Source organism: Diplotaxodon limnothrissa, linkage group LG11 (assembly GCF_057381915.1).
Source record: "Diplotaxodon limnothrissa isolate DT_005_m linkage group LG11, D_limnothrissa_male_GT1.1, whole genome shotgun sequence".
NCBI lineage: Eukaryota > Metazoa > Chordata > Actinopteri > Cichliformes > Cichlidae > Diplotaxodon > Diplotaxodon limnothrissa.
This window is the reverse complement of record NC_140606.1, coordinates 31,136,338-31,159,146: the sequence shown is the minus strand read 5'-3', so window position 1 is coordinate 31,159,146 and position 22,809 is coordinate 31,136,338. Positions and strand designations below refer to the sequence as shown.

Genomic DNA, 22,809 nt, shown 5'->3' with positions numbered 1-22,809 from the left:
GATGCAAGGCCTCTGGGCCACAAAACCCCAAAATACAAAACACAGAGAGAGAAGAAAGTAAATGAAGGAGTAATGAGCTATTGATTTGCCCTGAAAAACTGAATATTTTGAATAACTCTGAATAACGCTGAAGAGCTTCCCTCCCTCCAAGACATCTACAGGAAGCGCTGCCTGAGGAAAGCGGGGAGGATCATCAAGGACTCCAGTCACCCCAGCCATAAACTGTTCAGACTGCTTCCATCAGGAAGGAGGTTCTGCAGCATCCGGTCCCGTACCAGCAGACTGAGAGACAGCTTTTTCCATCAGGCCATCAGACTGCTGAACACGTCATAGACACCTCAGCTTCACTACTGGAACTTCAACATTATGCACTCCACACTGTATATAAATGCCACTTGTTTTGCACATATTCAACTCTGTATATTTTATATATTTTATTATTATTATTATTATTATTATTATTTTATTTTATTTTTTTACTATTTAATTTGTAAAAATGTGTATACACACACACACACACACACACACACACACACACACACGTAGGAAAATATTTAGTATACACATCCAGAAATGCATACACTATTATATATTGTACATATATTTATTAGTTTCAGGTTGGCCATTCTTGTATTTTGCTCGTTTGTGTTGTTGTGTTTGCACATCTCTGTTGCTTGTGGGGCTCGCACACAAGAATTTCACTCGCATGTGCTGTGCCAGTGTGCCTGCACATGTGATGTGACAATAAAAAGTGATTTGATTTGAAGACAATGCATTATTCACTAGAAAACCAAATGTCTGGGTGAGGTGGGAATCACTCCCTTTTACCGAAGCAGCACAAAAGATACCAGATTTATATTATACAAAATGGTCTTCAAGCAGAATAAAAGATACTACAAACTATATTACACTATGATGTACTGTACATAAGACATACCATCACATTTCAAGTGAGTCTCCCACCCTCACTGAGAGTTTTCACTATTAAAAATTAACCTTGTGCAGCTATAAAAATCAGTTTCTACAAACTGATATTCGACTCTGTACAGCTACTTTTCCAAGTTGTCATCCCATGTATAACCCAATCCAGCACACACAACTGATCTCCACTCTGGAGAATGCCCACAGAAAATGACAGTAAAATCCCTAAAACAGCATATGTCAGCTGTTTTGATTGCCCCTGCACCATGTGTTGGTCACGTACTATTTATAACAGAATGGCCTGCACTGTAGGGATAAGACAGCCTTGCTGTATTCACAAGGTCGCACTAAAGTCTCGTTTTCAAACGTCTGATGGTGTGAATCAGGGAGCTGCTTGGTCAAGCGCGGCGACGCAGTTGCGTCACCCACCTGACTGTTTTTGTTTACGAGAAGAACAGGGACTTCCCCCTCAACTTACGGCTAACCACCAATGCCCATGTGACCAAATCTCACTAACCAGGCCCTGCGCAGCCAACCACAGGTACTCCCTCTCTGTCTGCTTTGCGGTCCAGCTGGTCTGCAGCTAAACTGAGACGGTGCAAAGTACATCAGCTCCTTGTTTGTGTTTTTAATTTTGCCCACTTCCTTTTCGGTGGAAAGCGTCCCCATCCCATGCTGCTGGTCAGACTGAGTAGGCTGCAGAATGAGAGCCTGGCTTGTGGTGATCCACAGCATCCTGAGGCTCCTATGACTTATCTCACCAGCTTGACTCAAACAAGATGGAGTACCACTGATCTGACAGAATGAATAAAGACCCAAATTAACTCCCCATTTATGCAACTTTCTACCCAGACTAAGACGAATGCTCAGTAAAAAGACTCAGCCTCAGATGATATGGTCTCTGTGATTTGTTTAAATTTAAAGGTCAGTAGATGGGGCTTCACAAAATCTAATCAAGAGGCAGAAATATGCCAAGACATTTAACTTCTGGAGGCATCCAGAGGGAGAAAAAGAAAATGAGTTTCAGGTCTACTTTTGTCAACTACTGTCTCCAACATTTTGGATCTTGGGAAGGCCATTGTTTGCAACCAAAAAGAATGTGCACTGCTTCACCTCCTCAAAAACCAAGCAGTAAATGGAGCCTGAAAATTGAGGGTGATCAAACACAAATACCTTTCTATTTCAGACTAAAGAAAAGCTGGTTAACAGAGTCAAAATACAAAAAAAGGGGCTAGAAAAAAAACACGTTTGATTAGGAAGACATGTTGCCAATTCAAAATCACAGATCTAATCAAGCCAAGTGGGAAATTACCCTTTTCCATCCTTCAAGAATTGACCAACTGAGCATGATTTGACCCAACCTACTTTAATTCTCCACATGGGCTTCCAGTCTGTCCATTTATGACACTGCAAATAGGTCGCCTTCTCCCACAAATAAGTTGGGTTTTTTTTCCTTTGAGGAGGTTAGATTTTCAAGTCAAACAATCATTAAGACTGCAACCACAAATATCTTTTTTGCTTATTTGTTTGCGTCTCCTCCTTTGCCAACCACAAACAGGATACTTTTTTCCAAACTTTGAAGGAGCACCTAAAGTCTTGGCAGTGCACAGGTGGGTAATTGATGTAAATATTAACCGATGGCAGCCCCTCCCCCACCCCAAATAATAGGTATCTAATCTACGCCTACACCGCCTGGAGTTATTTTGTCTATCACAGAACTATCACGCCGAGAATCAGTAACTATTTGAATGCACGTCTATGCCCCATCAGCATCCCCTATCAACAAAGTGCTTACTAAGACGCTTGCTCATTGGTGAATTGGTTTTGTTTGGTAGTAACACAATCGACCTGTTCAAGCTAATTATTAATTTAGGCGTTGATGTTACATTTTAACTCGTGCTTTTAACGAAACGTGCACAAAAACAAAATCAAGAGGTTAATCGTGCGTTGCATACCTTGTGTGGGGCTTTTAACAGCCTGTGGACTCCAGCAATCTGATTTATCAGAGGGATATCTTCCCTGAAGGTGTACAGAGGCGGTCTGGTGGGCTCGGGGAAATTGGTGCTGTTAAATGGATCAGTATCATCTAAAAACTGCACCCTGCATATAAATGTAGCCATGATGTATCCATGCAAGGCGAGTTTAGATGATCAAAACAGTGGATGCGGCACTACGGTCTCTGACAGAGGCGCAGCCAGCCCCCCCTCCGGACAGCGAACTACCGGCAGGTCTTCTGCAGTAACAAAATCCTGCACCCTGTTATCCTTGGACCTTCCCCATTTGTTTCACTCAGCGTAGATGTGTCAGGACAGTGTGCGCAAAAAGTCCCAAAGTAGAGATCCGGAGTAACTCGCTGAGATGTCACGATTAGTCAGTGCGTGGCGGAATCGAGCGGAGCGCCAGTGTCCAAGGGCATTGCGGGCGGTTGAGGTGCTGAGGCAGACTGCGGACGGCACTGCTACACTTGGCGCCTGGTCTATGGGAAGCGGCTCCCTCCTCATGCATAAAGCCTGAGAAGGGACACTGCAAGCCAGGTCCCAGTCAGCCCGGCCAAACTCGGATTACACGCGCTATAGCGGCCTCCAGTGGGAAAAAAGCAAAACGGATGCTGACAGTCCTTCAACTCGGTGTTGACAAACACACACTAGAGCTATAGTGGACACCAGAGTTATAACATATTTGTGTTTTCTTATTAGTTTTTATTTTTGTTTCGCTTTGACCTTTTAATTCAGTTTAGTTTCAGTGAGTTTCCAGAGTGGATTTTCTTGCTTCAGCTTAAAATATTTAGGTTCAGTGTTTTAATGTTGTTCACTTTTAATGTTTATTACTTTTTCATTCATGGGAAATGCCAGAGATGAGATTTAGGAAAATAATTAGATATTACAATATAAACAGAGCTTTTTGACAGCAGTTGACTCGCAGCCTTGTAGACACCCAAACTTTAATAAACGGATGCTTTAAACCCTCATCATGCAGTTTGTGATAACAAATGTTAACAAATTAGAAACACCTAAACTAAGGATTTATTCTGTAATGTTATTTTATTTTAATTGCTGTTTTAAAAGTTCACAAAAGGTCTAGGTTTTTTTCCTTTTAGATAACAATTTCTTTTCCCATTTAGTTTTAGTTAACTATGATAACCTTGTTTTTTTTTACCAGAAAAAAACACAATGCTGCATATATTTTGAAAAAAAAATGCATCTAACAGCAATATGTATGATCTAGAAGTAAATTCATGAGCTGTCTAAAAATACGCCTTATGGTACATTTCTGTATTACTTAGTTTTATGCTTATACCCTGGTTAGTGATGCTTCATGGGAGTGGTTAGAGCAATTGAAAAATATGAAACAAATCTCCAAACATCTCTAGAGTCAGCTGTCTAACATTGCGTAGGTCCACCCTGAGCCTCGAACAGTTCTGACCTGTCAGTGCATAGCCACAGAGCCTCTGGGGCTGTCTCTACACACTGGCATGTTGGCAGCACAACCTTGGCTGGTATGGGTTGTTGGGTGGGGCCTTCAGGGATACACGAAACAAGCCTTCAAGGCTTTCTACAAGAAACACAAGAAGGCAAAGTTCTGCTATAGCTCTGTGGTTTGGGCTTGTTCCGGGCACTCCCATGACGCCTGTTTAGACAGGGATCTGGGAAGCTTCGAGGCCAGGTCAAAGCACTGGGTTTTTAACGTTCCTCGAGTTGTTCCTAAGTAGCATTTGTGGTGGATTTGTGGTGGAGGAGGCTGCTGCCACTGAGGAGTGCTTTCGTTCAAGTAGGTGCCATCCACATAAATGCCAGGACTCCAAGGCTTTCCAGACAAACATTAAATTGTTGTCTGTTTGATGTTAATATGGTCATTTAAAAACCATGCAGCATCACCCAGCTGCTCATAAATCATCTGTTTTCGAGTGGCAGCCAATCAGAAATTGCCTTAAATTCAATTCAATTCAATTTTATTTATACAGCACCAAATCACAACAATAGTCACCTCAAGGCACTTTATATTGTAATGTAGACCCTACAATAATACATACAGAGAAATGGAGGGTGGTCTTTAAGAGGGGAGGATTAAAACAGATTGTCTCATACAGTAGATGAACTGAGGGGCTGCACCAAGGTCCAGTAAACAATAGGCAAAATAAAAAGAAAGCTGAAAGAACTCTTTAAACTAAAACAAGCTTTAGTCTGTTTTTTAAACATTTTTTTCACCTGTCCATTAGCTCTTCGGTGTCTTAACGGTGCTTTTCTCTCTCCTCCAGTTCTCTTTAACCTCTATTCACTCAAGCTCATAAATACAATCCAGCCAACAAAGTCTTCAATCTGGAAAAAGAACTTTAAAGATTAGCTTACATTTAGTTTAATTTAAAAAAGCAATTCTTTGAATACAAACCGACATACCTTGAATTTATCATCTGAAGCTACAGCTATGTAAATCTGTGCCCTAGAAATATTTGTTTCCACAGATGATGCCTTGTAACAAAAAACCTTTGAGAACCACTGAGCTAGACTAGGTTGCCAGCTAAAGAGTGCTCTAATTCACCAACCTGATCTTGCAGATGAGAAAATGGGGCTCTCATTGCCTACAGCAACAGAAGTCAACTTAATATAGACTCTATGGAGCCCATACCTTACCTTCTTATTTTGGATCAAAAGTTATATGTAGCACAATTCAGTTCAATTCAAGGCACTTTAAATGTTAAGATAAAGACCCTACCTACAATAATAGAGACAAAACCACAACAATCAAACCACCTTTGAACAAGCACTTGGTGACAGTGGGAAGGAAAAACTCCCTTTTAACAGGAAGGAACCTCCTGCAGAACCAGGCTCATGGAGGGGCGGGGCCATCTGCCCTGACCGGTTGGGGTGAGGAGAAGAATACAGGACAAAGACACGCTGTGGAAGAGAGAGAGAGAGAGAGAGAGTTTAATAATAACTAATAACTATTGTCTGCAGTTATAAGTGTTGTATGTGTCTGCGTAATGAACTTACACAGTAAATGCTAAATAGATTAAACCCAGCACTCTCGTCCAGCTGTGATCACTCATCTCAGTACACGTCTGTGTAAATATCTTTTTGGTCTTGGTCCCATTCACAGACTACATATATAAACACAGATGTAGCCACTCTGACTCTTGTCTGTTGGTTAGTAAAGTCCTGTTGCGAAGCCTCAAAATGATTGTTTTCATCGTTGGGTTCTTGGTGTTCTGAAACTGGATGTGACATGCAAGGCGTAAATTTGCCTAAGAAACCGAGGGCGAGTGTGCGCTCATGCACAGGATCAGTGTTGTCTTAATTAAAATCAGTCAGGCATACGATAACTGTACTTTGAGTCAAACATTGAACGACCTGGAGTACTGCCACTCAACGCTAAATTCCCTGTTTTATTCACTGTCACTAATGCAGGGATGTCAAACATAAGCCCGAGGGCAGAATCGGCCCGGCAAAGACTCTAATCTGGCCTGCTGGACGGCTTTGGAAAATATGAAGGTGGGCATACATGCTTGGACTTTTAACTGCATTTTCACAAGTTTTACAGCTTTTCCTGCTAATAAAGACCTCCCTCACAGCCATCTACACTACACTAAGTATTTAAGTTGTTAAGTAATAGATTAACAATTAAATGATAGAAAAATGTCTGTTAAGTGAGCATTGGTTTTATGTTTTTTATATTTTATATTTTACACATTGTCTAGTTAAAAAAATGTTATTTTTGTGTAGACAGATTAAACTTTGCTTAAACTTTTTTGTGTATATGTTCTCAGAGTTTCAACAATTTTTTGATCTATGTCAGAAAAACTGTTTTCTTCAGTTGGACGAATCAACGCTTTAAGGGAGGCCCACACAACCAATGTTATAAAAGAGTGAGCCTCACACGAGCAGTGGCTTCTGTGGATTTACCTCTCTCCATCATAGAACACCGCAGTTAACTCTCACGTTATATCCTACGTTATATTCATTCTGAGCTTGAGCTTCAAAGGCAGCACACCTCCAGTTGATGCTCTATGACACCACGGACTAGTCAATCCATCACAAACATCTAGTTCATATTATCTCACAGTGTGCGCCACAATTTACATTCCAGCACTGAACAGTGAACTACTGTATCACCACAATACTACAGTGTTTCACTGATAAAGAAGCAAAAACTAACCGACACAGGCCTGAAGGACAGGATATTGCCCCATCGGCAGCTGGGTGAGCTGGAGGTGGAAGAGGCTGGAGACCGGCAACAAGTTCTGGTACACGCTGACCTGTGTGGGGTTTTGTGTGGGTCTCAGAAATATCTGGCGCTTCCAATATCTAACTCAGAGTCAAGGGCACGGGTAATACTTTCATGGTTTAACTATTCACAATCATGCTGCTTGAAAATAAAATATTGGAACAGGAATACTCATGTATGGCTGTGAACACATAATATTTACAGGTTATAATGTAATTTCGCATAATTTCTCATGATTATAATGTAAAATAAATATATATTAGAATGCTTTATAATAGTGGAGATGTTTCTCCAAGTTTAGTTCAACATCACTGATGTAATGTTAACATGCTGTAAAAACTGTAGTACTGTATAATAGTCCTGTTTAGATCAAATATAAGACACTACAGAGTGTCCTTTAAAACATTCACTGGCTGTACTACATCCACATAAGTGTTTTTGGTGGCTGATTTCTTTTACACCACCATAATTGCCTGCAAGATGAGCCTTAGCGACATACTGTGAAAATGTGTGAGAGAAGCTTCCCCTGTGGATTACCTCTGGTACTGGGAAACCCTGAACGCAACTCGACAAGAGGAAGGTGGGCAGCAGTGCCGCATACTGTTGTATCATGTTTGTACATGTTCTGTATCTGTGAAGTTTGTGGTATTGATACTGCTGTGAAGGTGCAGCTTATTGCTTTCCACAGAGTAAATATTTTAATTTCCCAAGGTTGCATATGTGACTTCATGCCTTCCCTGCAGTGTTGACCTTATTTCTGATAAGAGGTTTGAGTTCTTTCAATGCAGTAAAGTTTCACCAAATCTAAGCTGCATATTTAAAATTATTTTAACAATGAAACTGGATTTTGTCATCATGAATTTAATTTAATTTCCTCCCTCTCTTCACTCTCTGAGTGTGCCGATCTTCCAGCTAAAGAGCCTTCACACTGGAGACATGCCTGCTGATTTATCAAAAACAGGTACGAGTCTCTTGAAGATTGTTTGTTTGGGGGTAAAGCAGATTATAGATTTGTAATGTAAAATAGCCTCATAACAGTTCACCACACACTCCACTTGGGAAATCATTAAAATCATCATGCTTAAATTCTTTGTTTCCTCTTTTGTAACTTTCAACTTCATAAAATAATTAAGGACAGCTAACACGCTCAAATCAGTCGAAAACTCAAGGCAAAATACTCTGTCACAAAATGTCTGTGAAGGTTCTCAGTCATCCAGGTCATCAAATAATGTTCTGCTCACCAAAATGTTTGAGCATGTTTCAGCTGTATGTAGGTTAAAAACCTGCAGCCAGATGATACTAATTAGCACTAATATAAAGAGTGCATGGCTCTCTCAGAGTCACAAAAAATAGAAAAAATATTTTGTCAATGAGAACTTGTTTAAAAAGAACAAAGAAAGAAAAAAAATCAGTGGATTGCAGTGTGTTGCTGTTTATGCCCTGATACTACTTTGGCATATGTTTGCAGCTCTGCTCCACAGAGAATTTCTCAATCTGATTTCATCAATTTGGTGAACAGCTAGGCCCTAAGATGAGATGCCTCTATTATAATCAACTTTTTCGTAGTCCTTCATTATTCCTTGCAGTTGATGTTTAAGTAGGGTTAGGTATAATCTGACAGATACAATCTAGCATTTGATTAAACAGTAGTTATGTAGTAATTAATGTAGATGCCAAGAATGGGAGGAGATGCTGACTTAGAAACTCTGACATGTTACGGTACATGTGTCTGTCCAACTGGAGTAAGTTTAACAATATACCAATGGTCTGCAAAGCTAAATACAATAAATATGGATTTAGTCTGACACGTACTGTAATCTACAAGTTTTTATTTATTTATTTGCCTCTAATATAAAGTGAACTATATTACATGTGCTTTTTGGCTGCAATAAATGTGTGAGTGATATTATTTTGTGTGAATATAACAAACTATAAGTACAAGACTAAATTTCATGAACTAGTACATTTTTCCAGTGTAATAGTTTGGTCATTATGTTCATTCACTGGAATAGCAGAGACTTATAAACTGTATCATGTAACAAACTGAAAACTCACTACCACAGTTTTATTTCATGGGTTCCTTATGGTATCCGTGCTCAGTCAACTGTCATTGCTTCTGTTATCAGCATCTTATCATGTCATTTTATACAAACACTTTTATCAAACAAGCCGCACTGTTCCCATAGCTTTAACAGTCAATAAGAAATTAGAAGAAGCTGATAAAGCAGTCACCACGTTCTCCCCTTCTCTTCATCAGACCTAACGGAGAGATGAGTTACATGTGAGGATTTGTGCTTACCTTAGAAATACACCAAAATAACAAGGAGCAAATGTTCGACATGGAAGCTGAAAGTGATGAGCAGAAAGAGATCACTCAAAGGCCAAAATGGGACAATAAAATTCAATATTTGCTAACCTGCATAGGATTTGCTGTTGGGCTTGGTAATGTATGGAGAGTCCCATATCTGTGTCAGAGCTATGGTGGAGGTAAGCAGAACTCTGTTACACAGTGTCGTTTAATGTTGACATTAAACAAAAAAATAGATAATAGATGCTCTTAAATGTTACTACTTTTACACTTTTAAATAATATTTTTAATAAAGTAACAATGCATGTATTAAAAATAATTAATACTGACAGGTTTCTGGTTTCAGCTTCCACGTGGGTCTTATTTCATATGCTCTCACTGCAAAGACTTGGTTGCAGTGATGATATATTAAAATAATTTTCAAGATCTAAATTTCCAGAAGAGAATGATTAAAGTTTCTGAAGACATTTTGTTTCAACATGACCATAAATTTTAATGTTACCTAAATCTCACTATAATGTAAACTCTAAAAAAATTGTATCTGGTGTTAAGATCTGTTAGTTGGTGCAGATGAGCATGATAAAGGTCTGCCTGCTGATAACAAAATGTCAAAAACTAAATGTCCTTCAACCATCAAACCAACCTTAATTTTTATTTTCTTTTTACTTCTTACTGAAAAAAATGCGAGATTGTAGTTTCTGATTCCTTATGTCATTGCCTTGGTGTTTGAGGGACTTCCCCTGCTGCACATGGAACTGGCCATTGGACAGTGGCTACGCATGGGAAGCGTTGGAGTGTGGAGTGTTCAATCTCCCCATATCCGGGAGGTGTAGGTGAGAACGTCTGGTTTGCGAAAAGGTCGTATACCAGATGTTCGAAAAATGCGAAAAATTAGCAAACTTGTGTCATACTTAACACCGCTCTATAATTTATGTTAATTAGGTTGAATTTTTTAAAACAGGCGTGGCTTCGATGCTGGTGTCCTTCCTGGTTGGACTGTTCTACAACATGATCTTGGCCTGGATCCTGTGATACTTCTTCCATTCCTTTCAGAGTCCACTTCCCTGGAGGGACTGCCCAGTAAACCTGAATCATACTGGTAATATTGACATCACGATATTATAGATTAATATGTGCCAAAATTAACTAAAGGCCCACAGATTACTTATGATATCTCTAATTTCTAAACCCTGAACATAACACCAAACATTGAGACCAGTGGGTCCTTACAGTAGTAGCTGGTATTGTGTCTTGCATCTGCTTGGTGCATCGTGTACATCTGCTTCATAAGAGGAATTGAGACCATTGGGTCTCCAATGTTGATATATTAAGCTTTTTGCTCCATTTATTGCACCCGCATGGTAGATAAATAAGGTTTGATAAAGGTTTTTCCACCTTGAAAAGATAGTTGCATGAGGGAATAGCATACTTTTGCCCTGCATATGTTGGCCATTTGTCGAAACATATATCAACACAAATTGTTAACCAAATGGAATGTGACTGTTTGGTGATTTGGCAGACAGTCTAGAGGCTCACGTTTATAGATTTCTTGATTAACATTAGTGATTGCCTTCAATAGCCACTACATTGTTTTTCTTGGTCGTCATGCATATTCACTGTACTGCAGTTTGTGGCATCCATTCAGTTGGTTGAATAAGTTAGTTGTGTTGCACATGTGCAGCATGTTACTTTCACTTCATCATGCATTCGAAATATTTTTCGATCAAACTTCCGTAAATTGGAATAAAGGTCAAAATTCAACTTCTACTGGCTGCATTAAAGGCAGTAACTGTGATGGATAAGCAGAAGACTAAACATTTATTTTTCTTTATTACCTATAAAAGTAACAATACCTAAAAGTGTTGCAAGCTGTAAAAATCTATTTTGACGATACACTGATGAAAAGAGTTCATCCAAACTTTTCCCCAACAGGCTATTTATGCCACAGCCACTTTTCCATATCTTGTTTTGACCATCTTCTTGATCAGAGCCTTGACTCTCCCTGGAACAAGTGATGACTTGATATATCTTTTCACTCCAAATGTAAGTCTATTACTTTTTTTCCCCTTACCAACATAATTTCATGTGATAAATCTGATATCTAACTAATGTTTATCACAGTGGGAACCCTTGAAAAATCCTAAGGTTTGGCTGGATGCTGCCACCCAGATCTTCTTCTCCTTGTCTTTGGCTTTTGGGGGACTTATTGCTTTTTCCAGTTATAATCCTCAGAAGTAAGAAAAGCCAAAAGAAAATGTTTTTTTAAAAGCCATACATTATGCTGATCAATACATTGTTTTGTTTTATTTTTGCAGGAATAACTGTGAGAGAGATGCCCTTATTGTTGGATGTGTGAACAGTTTTACATCAATATATGCGTCAGTTCCTATCTTTGCCATTCTTGGCTTTAAGGCAAATTGAAACAACAACAACTACCAAAACTGGTAAGTTAAATAAAAAAAATGATGTGAAACTTAAGCTTTAACATTACATAGATACAATATTAAAGCAAACATTTCTCATTTAATATTAATGCTTTTAATACTAATAGTGTTTTTGTTTGTTTGTTTGTTTTTTGCTGATATCAGGAACATATTAACCCTGACAAATGCATTTAACATCGGGGTTGGCAACATAACTCTTGAAAACTATGGCGAGTGGTTAAACTATCTCAATAAGACGATCCCTTGGAAGTTAAAAGTCTCAATCTCAAAGCTTGCAATCTACAGACCTTCCTCGAAGAGGTGTAGTACATCTACTCATATTAAAAATAATTAGCATTTATGTATTTGTGATCATATATCATTTCCCACTCTTAGAGCGCTTCAGGAACTGGACTGGCATTTATTTTGTTTACTGAGGCAGTGATTGAAATGTCAGCCTCGCAGGTGTGGGTCCTCTTTTTTGTTATGCTCTTCTGTCTCGGCCTGTCCTCCATGTTTGGAAATCTAGAGGGCGTCCTTACTCCTCTGCTGGATTTACACATAGTTCCACCTGGATTCCTAAGGAAGCTTTCACAGGTATACCAAAAAGACTGAACAGCTTAATGTTGCATTTTCACTGACGGCACTAAGAAAACTGGTTTGTATTGTGTTATATTATTAAAACAAAAATAAAGATGATAAAGTTAGGTGCAAGATATCTATTACTCTCTACATAGAATTGTGACTATGACTAAATCCCACCTGGTATTTCAAAACACATGCATTACTTTTGCAAGAAACCTTTATGTTCTCTCTGAAGGTGTTTATATTAGTGATTTTATTTTATAGTCACATGTCTTATGATGTCTGATATTTTGCTTACAGGGTTAATCTGTCTCATCTCTACTGGCAGGCAATGTGGCGCTTTATCAGCCCGTTCATGCTTCTGGTGGTTTTTGTGGCTTATGTTGTGATCGAGGCTGAGAAACAACCAACATACAATGCATGGAACCCAGATTAATGTACCATTATGACACTTCATTAAATTTGGAACAAAGACTGACTTTGCACTGCATCAACCCCGCAGGTTCACTTCCCCCTTGCTGATGTCCTGCACTATCCTGAATGGGTTTTTGTTATCTGTGTGCTCTTATCGATCCTTCCTGTAGTCTCCATTCCCCTTGTGGCTTTCTATAAATTCATGTGCTTCCTGAAGAATTACACCATGAACAGACAATCAAAATCCATATGCAAATGAGTATTATCATGGGGAATTGTAAATAGATATCTTGACCTATGTTATTTGATTGGTGGTCAGGATTACAAGTAACCCCTGCCACTCATTATTAACTTTGTTCTCTGTATGTTCATTTGAAAAACAAAAAGGCAAGCAAAATGATTCCACTTCTTATTTTTACATTTTCCCATCTTTTTTAAGGTATGGTTTTGCATGCTTATTACACCTAATAATATCCTTAACATATTGAAAATCATTTTTTTTTTTTTACCTAAATGCATCATTTGTATCAGAGACAGAGATGCAGCCTGATCAATTCAATGCATGACAATATCTCTGTGAATACAGATCACCAAGGGCTGGAACTGACTCTCATGTTTGTGTTATTATTCAATTAAAGGAAGATGACAGTTAATTTCCTGTGCTGATGTTTGGATAGGAACGAATGGAGCATGATGGATACTGTAACATGTGTAGTTTGTGATCAGCACATATATTAATAAAATAAACAATTTTCAGTTAAAATGTACATAAGCACATGAGCTGATTTTGTGATTTCATTCACATTTGCCCAACCCAACTTTTGCTACATGATAATCTTCTTTCTACTCTTGGTTACATGCACAAGAGTGATGTAGTGTTGCATGATGTGTCCTTTAGGTATGCTGCATGTCAACAGTGCATGTGACTGTATGAGAGTAGCGTTACATGCATGTGCTCACTAGTCATGTTCATGTGTGCGTGTGTGTGTGTGTTTTGAGTTACACGCAGTTACCTTTTTGTGGTGTGGGTGGACGGTGATATTGTCCCTCCAGCGTCATGTGCTTTGGAATATGCTGGCTGCCTTTGTTGCCTCCCTGCCTGTTCTGCTTTTCTGGCACTTTCATACAATGGTGCACTTGAACACCCTGATGTTATTAAGCCTTTCAAACTACTACAGTTTGAATTCCAGCTCTCAGGAAAGACTAGCATCCCAATGTAGGATACATGGCACAAGATTCATCGTCGAGGAACAACAGCAAGGATTGACTGCAACGAGAAAACAAAAGGTAACAACTGAGCCTCCATTAACTTTGATTATTGCTGCTTTATGTCTGTATGGATAGAGCTATGCAAGGTAACATAATAATTCTATTTTAATTTTAATTATTGCCATATACAATTACTTACTTTCTTCTCTGCTTCACAATCTGGCACTACCAATGTTGGTCATTATTTATGGCTCTTTTAGTTTTGGGGGAAAAAAAAGAAACCTGATGTGACTGACTACAGAAGTTTACTGAGTTCAAAAGGACGTGCCGTTTCAACTGCTGTTGAAGTAAGTTCAAGGTAAGAAAAAAATGCAGTGTTTGACCAGCTGCTTACAAATTGTCACATATTCATTTCTGTGCTGTTCTAGAGTTGTCACTAAGTAAATAAACAGTAATCGTCCAAGCAAGGATTTTGTAGTCGTCAAGAGGAAAGCGACCTTTTAGGATAAACAAATCAGCTGTATTTGTGATCATCTAAATATTACTGTTATCATGTATATGACACACTGTGCTATCAGCAACAACAGAATGGTGTGACAAGTTCGATAACACTTCACTAGGACATGTCGCAGCGGGAAGATGCCTCCCAGTGTGGTGGGGTTGTGGTTGAGTTCGAGTCTGACAACATCCGGGATGCAAAAGCTGAAAAAGCTACGCGTATACCAGGTGAACTCGAATTAAAATCCAATTAGAATTTGTGCAGTGTCTTTGTAGCCAATGGAATATCTGCTTATTTGATTTGATGCATTTCCTTTTAAGGTTCAGCTCTTATCTACCTCAGGGGTCCCAAGTTTCTCATCTATGTCAGTGGAGCATTATCAATGTGGGTAAGAATCATTTCCTGAAGAAACATTCGTGGGGCAATAGGTAAGACTTCGCAACTTAAAGGACTGCAAGGTAGTCTCTTTACACTGTGTCACAGCACACTGATGAAAATATTGCAACACAACACACGATGATGACTTTTCTCATGTGTTAAACAGGGCGACCGCATGTGGCACTTCGCAATCTCTGTGTTCCTGATTGAACTGTACGGCCGTAACTTGCTGTTGACTGCGGTGTTTGGATTGGTGGTGGCTGGGTCAGTTCTCATGTTTGGGGCTTTGATTGGAGACTGGGTTGATCGCAATCCTAGGAATAAAGGTATGCACAGCAATCTCATACCCATATGAAAATTCTAACATGTAATATAGCGAGGTACAGTGATAAGAGCTCAGTGGATTTCAATCTTGGGCCAGGAAATTTGCTGGTTTCCTATCCCACTAGGAGGTGAATTGCTATTCGCCAGATGTCTCAAGTGTAAACCTCCTGGCACAAGGTTCATAGCCACTGACTCGTATCTGTTATGACTAGCATTCGTTTTTTACAACCCCCATAAAAAAAAAATGCATATTTGAAATTCGTTTTTTCCATCTTCTATTTTAGTTGCACATGCATCTCTTTTCGTTCAGAACATCTCGGTGACAATATGTAGCATTGTGCTCATGTTGGTGTTCTCATACAAGCAAAGGATTGAACAGATCTGGGATGGATGGCTTACTGTGAGTAGACACTACATACTTGCTACAACACAATCGCTGTGTTTCGGTTATATATACTTGATATGAGTACTACACAGAGAAGTCATTGCTGTTGTTGTCCCCTCTGTCTCGTGTCCCTGTTGTCTCTGCCTCTGAGCTTGTGGCTACTCTGTGCTGTCATAGTAACATGTTGCATCGCAAAACTCACACAAGGTGGTTTGTTATACGGTGGTGATCGTCCTGGCAGATGTGGCAAACCTTGCAAGCACAGCACTGACCATTGCCATTCAGAGGGACTGGATTGTGGTCATCACAGGCTACAACCGAGGTCACCTAGCGGGTGAGGACATTCAGTCTGTTAATGAATATTCTGGTTTGTATTTGAGGCTTGTCTGTGGAAGATAGATCCTCGAACTATAGAAAAGATCAGATATTGACTGGCTACTGCTTAGCTTCCGATGCTGGACACACATTAACCTCTGTGTTTGTTCCTAACAAAAGGAATGAATGCAACCATGAGGCGGATAGATCAGGTGACTAACATCCTGGCTCCACTAGCAGTGGGACAGGTCATGACCCTTGCCTCCAACGTAGTTGGCTGTGGATTCATCCTGGGCTGGAACCTGGTGTCTCTAATTGTGGAGTTCTTCTTCTTGTCACGGGTTTATCGCATCGTCCCTGCTCTGTCAGCCAAACCACCATCGGTTGCAGTGGATCAAGCATATCTCCAGAGGATAGAGAGGAAAAGGTTACAAGGTATGAACTGTTCATTGGATCTTTTTCATAGATCAAAAAGGGAATCCAATCTAGCAGTGCCTTAAACCTGTATTCTTTCTAATAGAAGAAAAACTACTTTTGCAAAAGATTTGGGGTGTCTGAAAACAGCCCTTACATCCCCATTAGTGTCAAAAGGGAGGATAAAGTGAATTTCTCTAGTGTGGGATTAAAAAAAGTGTTTAGGTGCTTTAGGGCAGGCTTACACTGTGAATGAGAAGTCAGTACTACAGTGTGCCTCCGTTTCTCAGTTACTTATGTTTGTTTTCAAAATATCAAGATGAGGAATCATATCTTCATGGGAGCTGCCTCTTTCCGAAAAAAAAAAAAAAAGATCCAGCACCAAAGCTTTTTGACATACATTATCTTAAAACACAGTTTTGAGTTTGTGTACAGCATCCAAATGCAAGGGTCCACATGGTATAGATTTCTGTTTGTACTCACACACATTAGCGTAGATGAACTGCGTTTGACAAATGATGTAGAGGCTAACGTGACATGGCATAGAGGGGGTGCAGAAAAGCTAGTGAGGATTAGGCCTTTAGAATTAATGAACTCAAGTGATGGATGCCATTCTTGTTTTTCATTAGGAGAAGGCAATGTTGCGCGACCTCAGGCTCTGACAGAGGGCAACTGCAATTCAAGCTTGCACCTCAAGGAAATCACCGATCTGCCGCTGTGTTTTCGGAGGTTCCGCTGGCTGGTGAGCACCTGTAAAGATGGCTGGATGGCCTACTATCGTCAGCCTGTTTTCCTCGCGGGAATGGGTCTGGCTTTCCTTTACACCACAGTGCTTGGGTTTGACTGCATCACCACTGGCTATGCCTATACTCAGGGGATAAGCGGATCTCTTCTTAGTCTGCTGATGGGCGTGTCAGCCATCACAGGCTTGATGGGCACAATAATGTTCACCAGGCTCAGGAAGGCCTATGGCCTGGTCAACACAGGCATCATCTCAAGCTGCCTCCACCTGGGCTGCTTGCTGCTGTGCGTGTGCTCTGTGTTTGCCCCTGGCAGCCCCATGGATCTCAGCTTGCTGATGCCCGACATTAGTTCCAATTCCTCTACAGCGCTTGGGATGACAGGCCAAAGGCAAAAACACACATACCCTATGATGGGAGGCAACAATCAGCCACTTCTGCCCGACCGCTCTTCTATCCACTGGACCAACAACACGGTGCTTTTTGACAATGTTCCCTCCGGCACAGCTCCAGAATCTTACATCTCCATTATTCTGCTGTTCTTGGGTGTCATTACAGCACGCATTGGTGAGTAGACACAAATTCAGAGCTTATTCAGTGCATAGAAAAACTTATGTACAAGTGATATTGCCATTTTTAATGCCCATCTCATGTGGGCACACGGCAGATATTCCAGTAATAATTTATTTTGAATATACTGATATATAGTGATAATTATCTTTTTGAGGCAATTTAACAAAAAATAAAAATTACCTAGTCAGTCCACCAGAGAGCACTATTGTAAACTCTAAAATGTATTTCTCATTACATACAAGGTTTTTGGATATTTATTTCTATTGATGCATAGAGTTTAAATATTGGTGTAGAATATGAAATATATGTCAAAAAATACATAAATCTGCCCAAAATGTGACTTTTCTGGGTAATTTTGTTATACAAGTACAAATTTTAATCTGGTCAAATGAAATTTACTCGCAGCTGAATCAGTGCCCATCTGTTATAAAGGTCAGTTCATCTATTACTGTGTTTCAGGTCTCTGGTCCTTTGACCTGACTGTGACTCAGCTTCTGCAGGAGAACATCTGTGAATCAGAGAGAGGAGTGGTTAACGGGGTGCAGAGCTCCATGAATTACCTGATGGACCTGCTTCACTTCATTATGGTGATCTCTGCTCCGCAGCCACAACACTTTGGCATCCTAGTTATAATTTCTGTGTTCTTCATCACCACGGGGCACACTATGTACTTCCTGTATGCACATAAAGCCAAGAGAAAACGCCGCCTCGACACATAAGGAGCAGCTTACACATCCAGGCATGAGATGCTCACTAGCACTGAATCCACTCTGCACCAGTGAAATGAATGTCTCCCTCCTGATCCTTCAGCAAACTAATTGCAACACTCCAACTGTTTCTAACTCAGCCATTCATTTCAGCACAACACAGCAAGTGCCAATCCCACCTCAGCTGCTTTCACACTGCAGGGCCATGTGCCATGGCAGCAAACGAAAACTCAGGTGAAGTAGAGTGGGAGACAAGCTCTCGCTTTATGTACATAAGTCGAAGTGGCTACCATAAATGCTGCCTCCAGGGGAAATGTCCTAAGAGGACACAAAGGTTACGACTTAAGGCACCAACAAATGTTTTTGCCAACTGTGCAGAATACTTGTATACTGCAAGATTTTCAAACAAGACGGTTAACTTCATAGCCTTTTTGGATGGGAAGGTGAAGGGACAAAGAGATGAATCTAACCATCACCTCAGTACAGATCTGCTGCTGTGAAAAAATCCTGAACGTGACACATGAAAATAAAGACAAGACAAAGCTGTACATTTTCAAGTGGCATTGATGTTACTGATCCGTCCACTTGGAAATATTCCAGGATGTCCAAAAAGGAAGATAAAGGGAACTTGATGTGAGATTGTTTCAAAGATTGTTTAAATTAAAAGGAAAGAAAAAAAAAACCCTGACAGGCAACACCCCCCCCCCCCCCCCCGCCCTTTTTATTGGACAAAGGTGAAAGGACAAGTGTTTCTTCCCCTGGTTTGTTTCTCTGTGGATGAATCAAGCAAACATTTGCCTTTCTTTCATGCATGAAATCCTGGATTATGAATTACAACACAAACACACACAAAATATTTTATTCTAATTGCTTGTGTATTTAGAAAAATTTACATAAAAACATACTTTCTTGTCATCTCATATAAAGAGTGATATTAATAGTTTTATAGAAATCCAAAACCACCCATCTTCATTTTGGGACATGTTTGAAATCAGTGATAACTACATGTTGATAACTGCCATTAGGAATATTGTTTGACAGTTTGCTTCATTCTTTTGTAGTTCTGAAGAACTAAACATTTCCTTACCTCAGCTAAGAGCAAGACCACTGAATCCAACATGGGGATTACCCTCAGCTACTGCGTGTTTTCATATCTCATTCATGTGCAGTGGAGACAATATCAAAGTTGAATCTTTTGTCATAAAACATGCATCACATCTCAGTATTTTTGTAACATTTTCTTGTGACATTTCTGTATTGTACATTGTCATTTTTAAGACTATTTATGACAATAAAGATGACTGACGAAGATCTTTGGGCTCAGGGAAAATAAATACATGTTAAAAAAATTGCAGAATTGTGCCAAAATGTCATCTAAATACATTGATTACAAACATAGTACATGACCTTTCATAAAATAAGAAACACAATTAGAAAACAGCAGCAAACATCAGTTTTAATGCTCAGTCAGAACATTAAAACACTAAAAATGTGTAATTTGTCGTCTTATTTTATCTCATTTATCTTATTTCATCTTATTTTTAAATTTTAATGAAAGAGGTTATAAATATTTGTGGATTAACCATCACAGAAACACACAAAAAATATTTTGATAACTAACAATACTGATCATTTTGGGCAGCTGCATGACTCTTACATTGAGTGGTGGTTTAATACATTTGTTGAGCACTGTTTATTGTGAAATGTAGTTGCTAGAAGGTTAACAATATTATTAATTAGCATAAACTTGTACATTAACGGTACTTGAAGTTTCTCAGTCACACATTAAGCACTGTCCTAGACTAAATGAAACATTTAATGAATGAATCCCCTTAAAAAAAGTATTTAGTGAGGGATTAGGCATAATCAATATCTGGAAAAATAAGCTACTGTTACGAAGCCACTTGCAAATGTAATAGCTTTTGGTCATCAGAAGAGGTCAATGTTCCATTAAGTGCTCATCATCATGCCAATCTTGTTTCAAAAATGATTGCCTGTAATCTGTGGAGCATATGTCAAACCAATCTCAAATGATTGATATCAAGTCATCCACAGACAAGATTCCTGACACAAAGTAGAAGCTGCATGATTTTTATATCCAACTAAAAAGTGTCACAAAATACACATTTTACAGTTTTTTTTTAAGATTTTTGGTACACAAGTATGCACAGAAAGCTAATGAATAACTGCTATCTGCAGAATTCCCACTATGTAAATAAAAGGCATTTACAATAAATGAATCACTGGTCCCGAAGAGTGTCATCAAAATAGAATGTTTACATTTATATGTGTAACTTTTGCAACCATTTAAATTAAGGTTGTACTGTTTCTATCACCATCGCCGACAGTGTATGAATCAGAGATTGGAGTGATAAACCTTGGTAATGTACAGAACCTATGAAAAGGCTTCCTAAGACAACTAGCCAGGAAGAGCTCCAGTCTGGTCCAGTCTGACCTTTGCTATATTTCTTATCTGTATAAAGCAAGACTGGACTAGACTTTTGACATATATCTACCCTATACATACAATGTATCTCTGCAGATTAAGCTTGAGGATTAATGAGTACAGATTAGTCATTCATTTATGCCTGTTATACCAAGTAGCACTATCAAGCTAGCATGCCATGTGGTGTGGTCTTACCTACAGTATGAGTGGCTAATGCTAGCTGTTAAAACTACAGCTAATAAGGTTTCCTTTGTCTTCTGGTGGCAAATTAGAGACACTGCCTGGCTGCTTATGGGCTAACCATTTAGGGGAAAGACCCATGTCTCCTCTTCCTTATATATATAATGGCCAAAAACAAAAACACACCTGCTAAATAAACCGACAGACTAATAAAACGCTAAAATTTCACTCACCAAAACTGAAACAGAAACTTCTTAGATGAGCTATGCCTTACTGCAACTCTCCTCTATAAGACAGTTCAATTAAAAATGCTCCAAAAAGCACCAGCAGGACAAAAAGTGAAGCGTTCCAGTTTGGACACTCCACATAGCAGAGGTGAGGTCTAGCAGACTATGGAGACAATTGAGTCCCCCACATTTTGTGTCCAAATAAATTGGGTTAAAATAAGTAAATAATCATCTCCTTCAGAGTTGTTATGAACAGGGAAACTACTAATAGAGCCCCATAATAGATGGCCGTTTGTCCCGTTTGTGTCTTTCAGAGCAATTTTATAATAAATATAAAATTGGTAAAATCAAAAATGTCTATGACGAAAAATGGATTATACAAATGAACTGCAACACCAGGGTTTCATGTGCTGTCAGTGACTCATGATAATATTATAAGCTTTGGCTATGATTGTGATAGCATGTAAGATGATTAGAGGCCAAAGCTGAGATTATATCAGCTAAGGCCAATGACCTAATTTAGGGCTGGGCAAATAAACACATGATAGACACAAAAATGGACTTTTGCTAGAATTTTCTGAAGAGCTCTTACATTACACTACATTATTTTTAAACTCCCAAACTCAGATATAATATTTTAATTGGAGATGAATGGTTTTCATTCCAGATTGTGATAAAGAGCTCAAAGAAGAGAGGAAAGAGTTGATAAACAGCAGAGGATCTATGCTATTTGTCATAATTTACCTATTTGTCTAATGTGCAATTTTAATGTGCTTGTAAAAAAACTGCTACTAAATATTTAATATATGTGGCAGACTGTGGCTTGACTTTTGACCTTTTTGTGAGTGGCTATTGTTTTGGAAATCTCTGTAATGAACCCAAAAGAGTTTCGTCATTTGCTTTAGTCTGTTGCAGCGCTGCGCGCCTGCAGTAGAGTTCCTCCCATGGTTGTCATGGCAGTCCCTGGTTAAAGACACTAGTAGCACACAGAGCTGCCTTACAATTTTGGCTTTAGGCATCTTCACTTTGCAATTCGTTTACTTGAAAAACTGGGTCAGTGGTAGCACATTAAAACTAGGTTTGTCACCCTGGCTTTGTCCCGATGTAACACGTTCACTTTCTTCCTACAGTGGTATCACAAAAGCAAATGCGCAAAGACAGCCACATACAGTAATGTAATTAAGTCTCGTACAAACCAAGGATGTGGTCATATTAGTTCATTTACTTAGTATTTGGTAATTTTTTTCTTTTCATTTAAAAAAGATTTTAAGAGGACTTAAAGGAAGAGTTACCTATTGTAATAAGTCTAATATGTACTCTGCAGGAGGAGTGCAATTGGTGTCGTGCCAATCACTTACATTAAAAGAACAAAAAGGCCGCAGTGGAATGATAGGACTCGTCCTCACATGAAAGAGAAACACCACTTAGAGATGGGGACCTTTTCTCATTCTGCAGTTTGCTGTATCAGCAGTTTGGGATGGCAGCACAGCTGAATGGCTTTGCAAGGACCCAGTCAAGCATCACACCGCTGACAGAGGGGAA

At 39.2% G+C, this 22,809-nt stretch overlaps 2 protein-coding genes and 1 pseudogene across 2 annotated transcripts in view; 2 read left to right on the top strand and 1 right to left on the bottom strand.

Moving 5' to 3' along the window:
- Window positions 1-3,359, bottom strand: part of fhod3b (formin homology 2 domain containing 3b) — a 97,287-nt gene extending 93,928 nt beyond the window's left edge. Inside the window, exon 1 of the mRNA XM_085366613.1 lies at window positions 2,877-3,359. Within this exon, the coding sequence (XP_085222739.1) occupies window positions 2,877-3,041 (165 nt within the window). The 5' untranslated portion in view covers window positions 3,042-3,359. The remainder of the gene's footprint in view (window positions 1-2,876) is intronic.
- A 1,034-nt stretch (window positions 3,360-4,393) lies between these two features.
- LOC146623207 (sodium-dependent neutral amino acid transporter B(0)AT3-like) lies at window positions 4,394-12,855 on the top strand (annotated as a pseudogene).
- Window positions 12,856-14,702: 1,847 nt separating this feature from the next.
- LOC146623206 (ferroportin) lies at window positions 14,703-18,426 on the top strand. The gene is made up of 8 exons (XM_085365803.1): window positions 14,703-14,805; window positions 14,899-14,966; window positions 15,123-15,282; window positions 15,565-15,680; window positions 15,873-15,999; window positions 16,161-16,415; window positions 17,024-17,701; window positions 18,167-18,426. The coding sequence occupies exons 1-8, from the start codon at window positions 14,703-14,705 to the stop codon at window positions 18,424-18,426; spliced, it is 1,767 nt and encodes a 588-aa protein (XP_085221929.1).
- Window positions 18,427-22,809: the final 4,383 nt, after the last annotated feature.

Bases quoted from the DNA above. Each gene is read 5' to 3' on its own strand.
- LOC146623206 (XM_085365803.1), top strand. From the start codon at position 14,703: ATGTCGCAGCGGGAAGATGCCTCCCAGTGTGGTGGGGTTGTGGTTGAG. The intron at 16,416-17,023 runs GTATGAACTGTT...GTTTTTCATTAG, and splicing joins AGAGAGGAAAAGGTTACAAG to GAGAAGGCAATGTTGCGCGA. The intron at 17,702-18,166 runs GTGAGTAGACAC...ACTGTGTTTCAG, and splicing joins TGTCATTACAGCACGCATTG to GTCTCTGGTCCTTTGACCTG.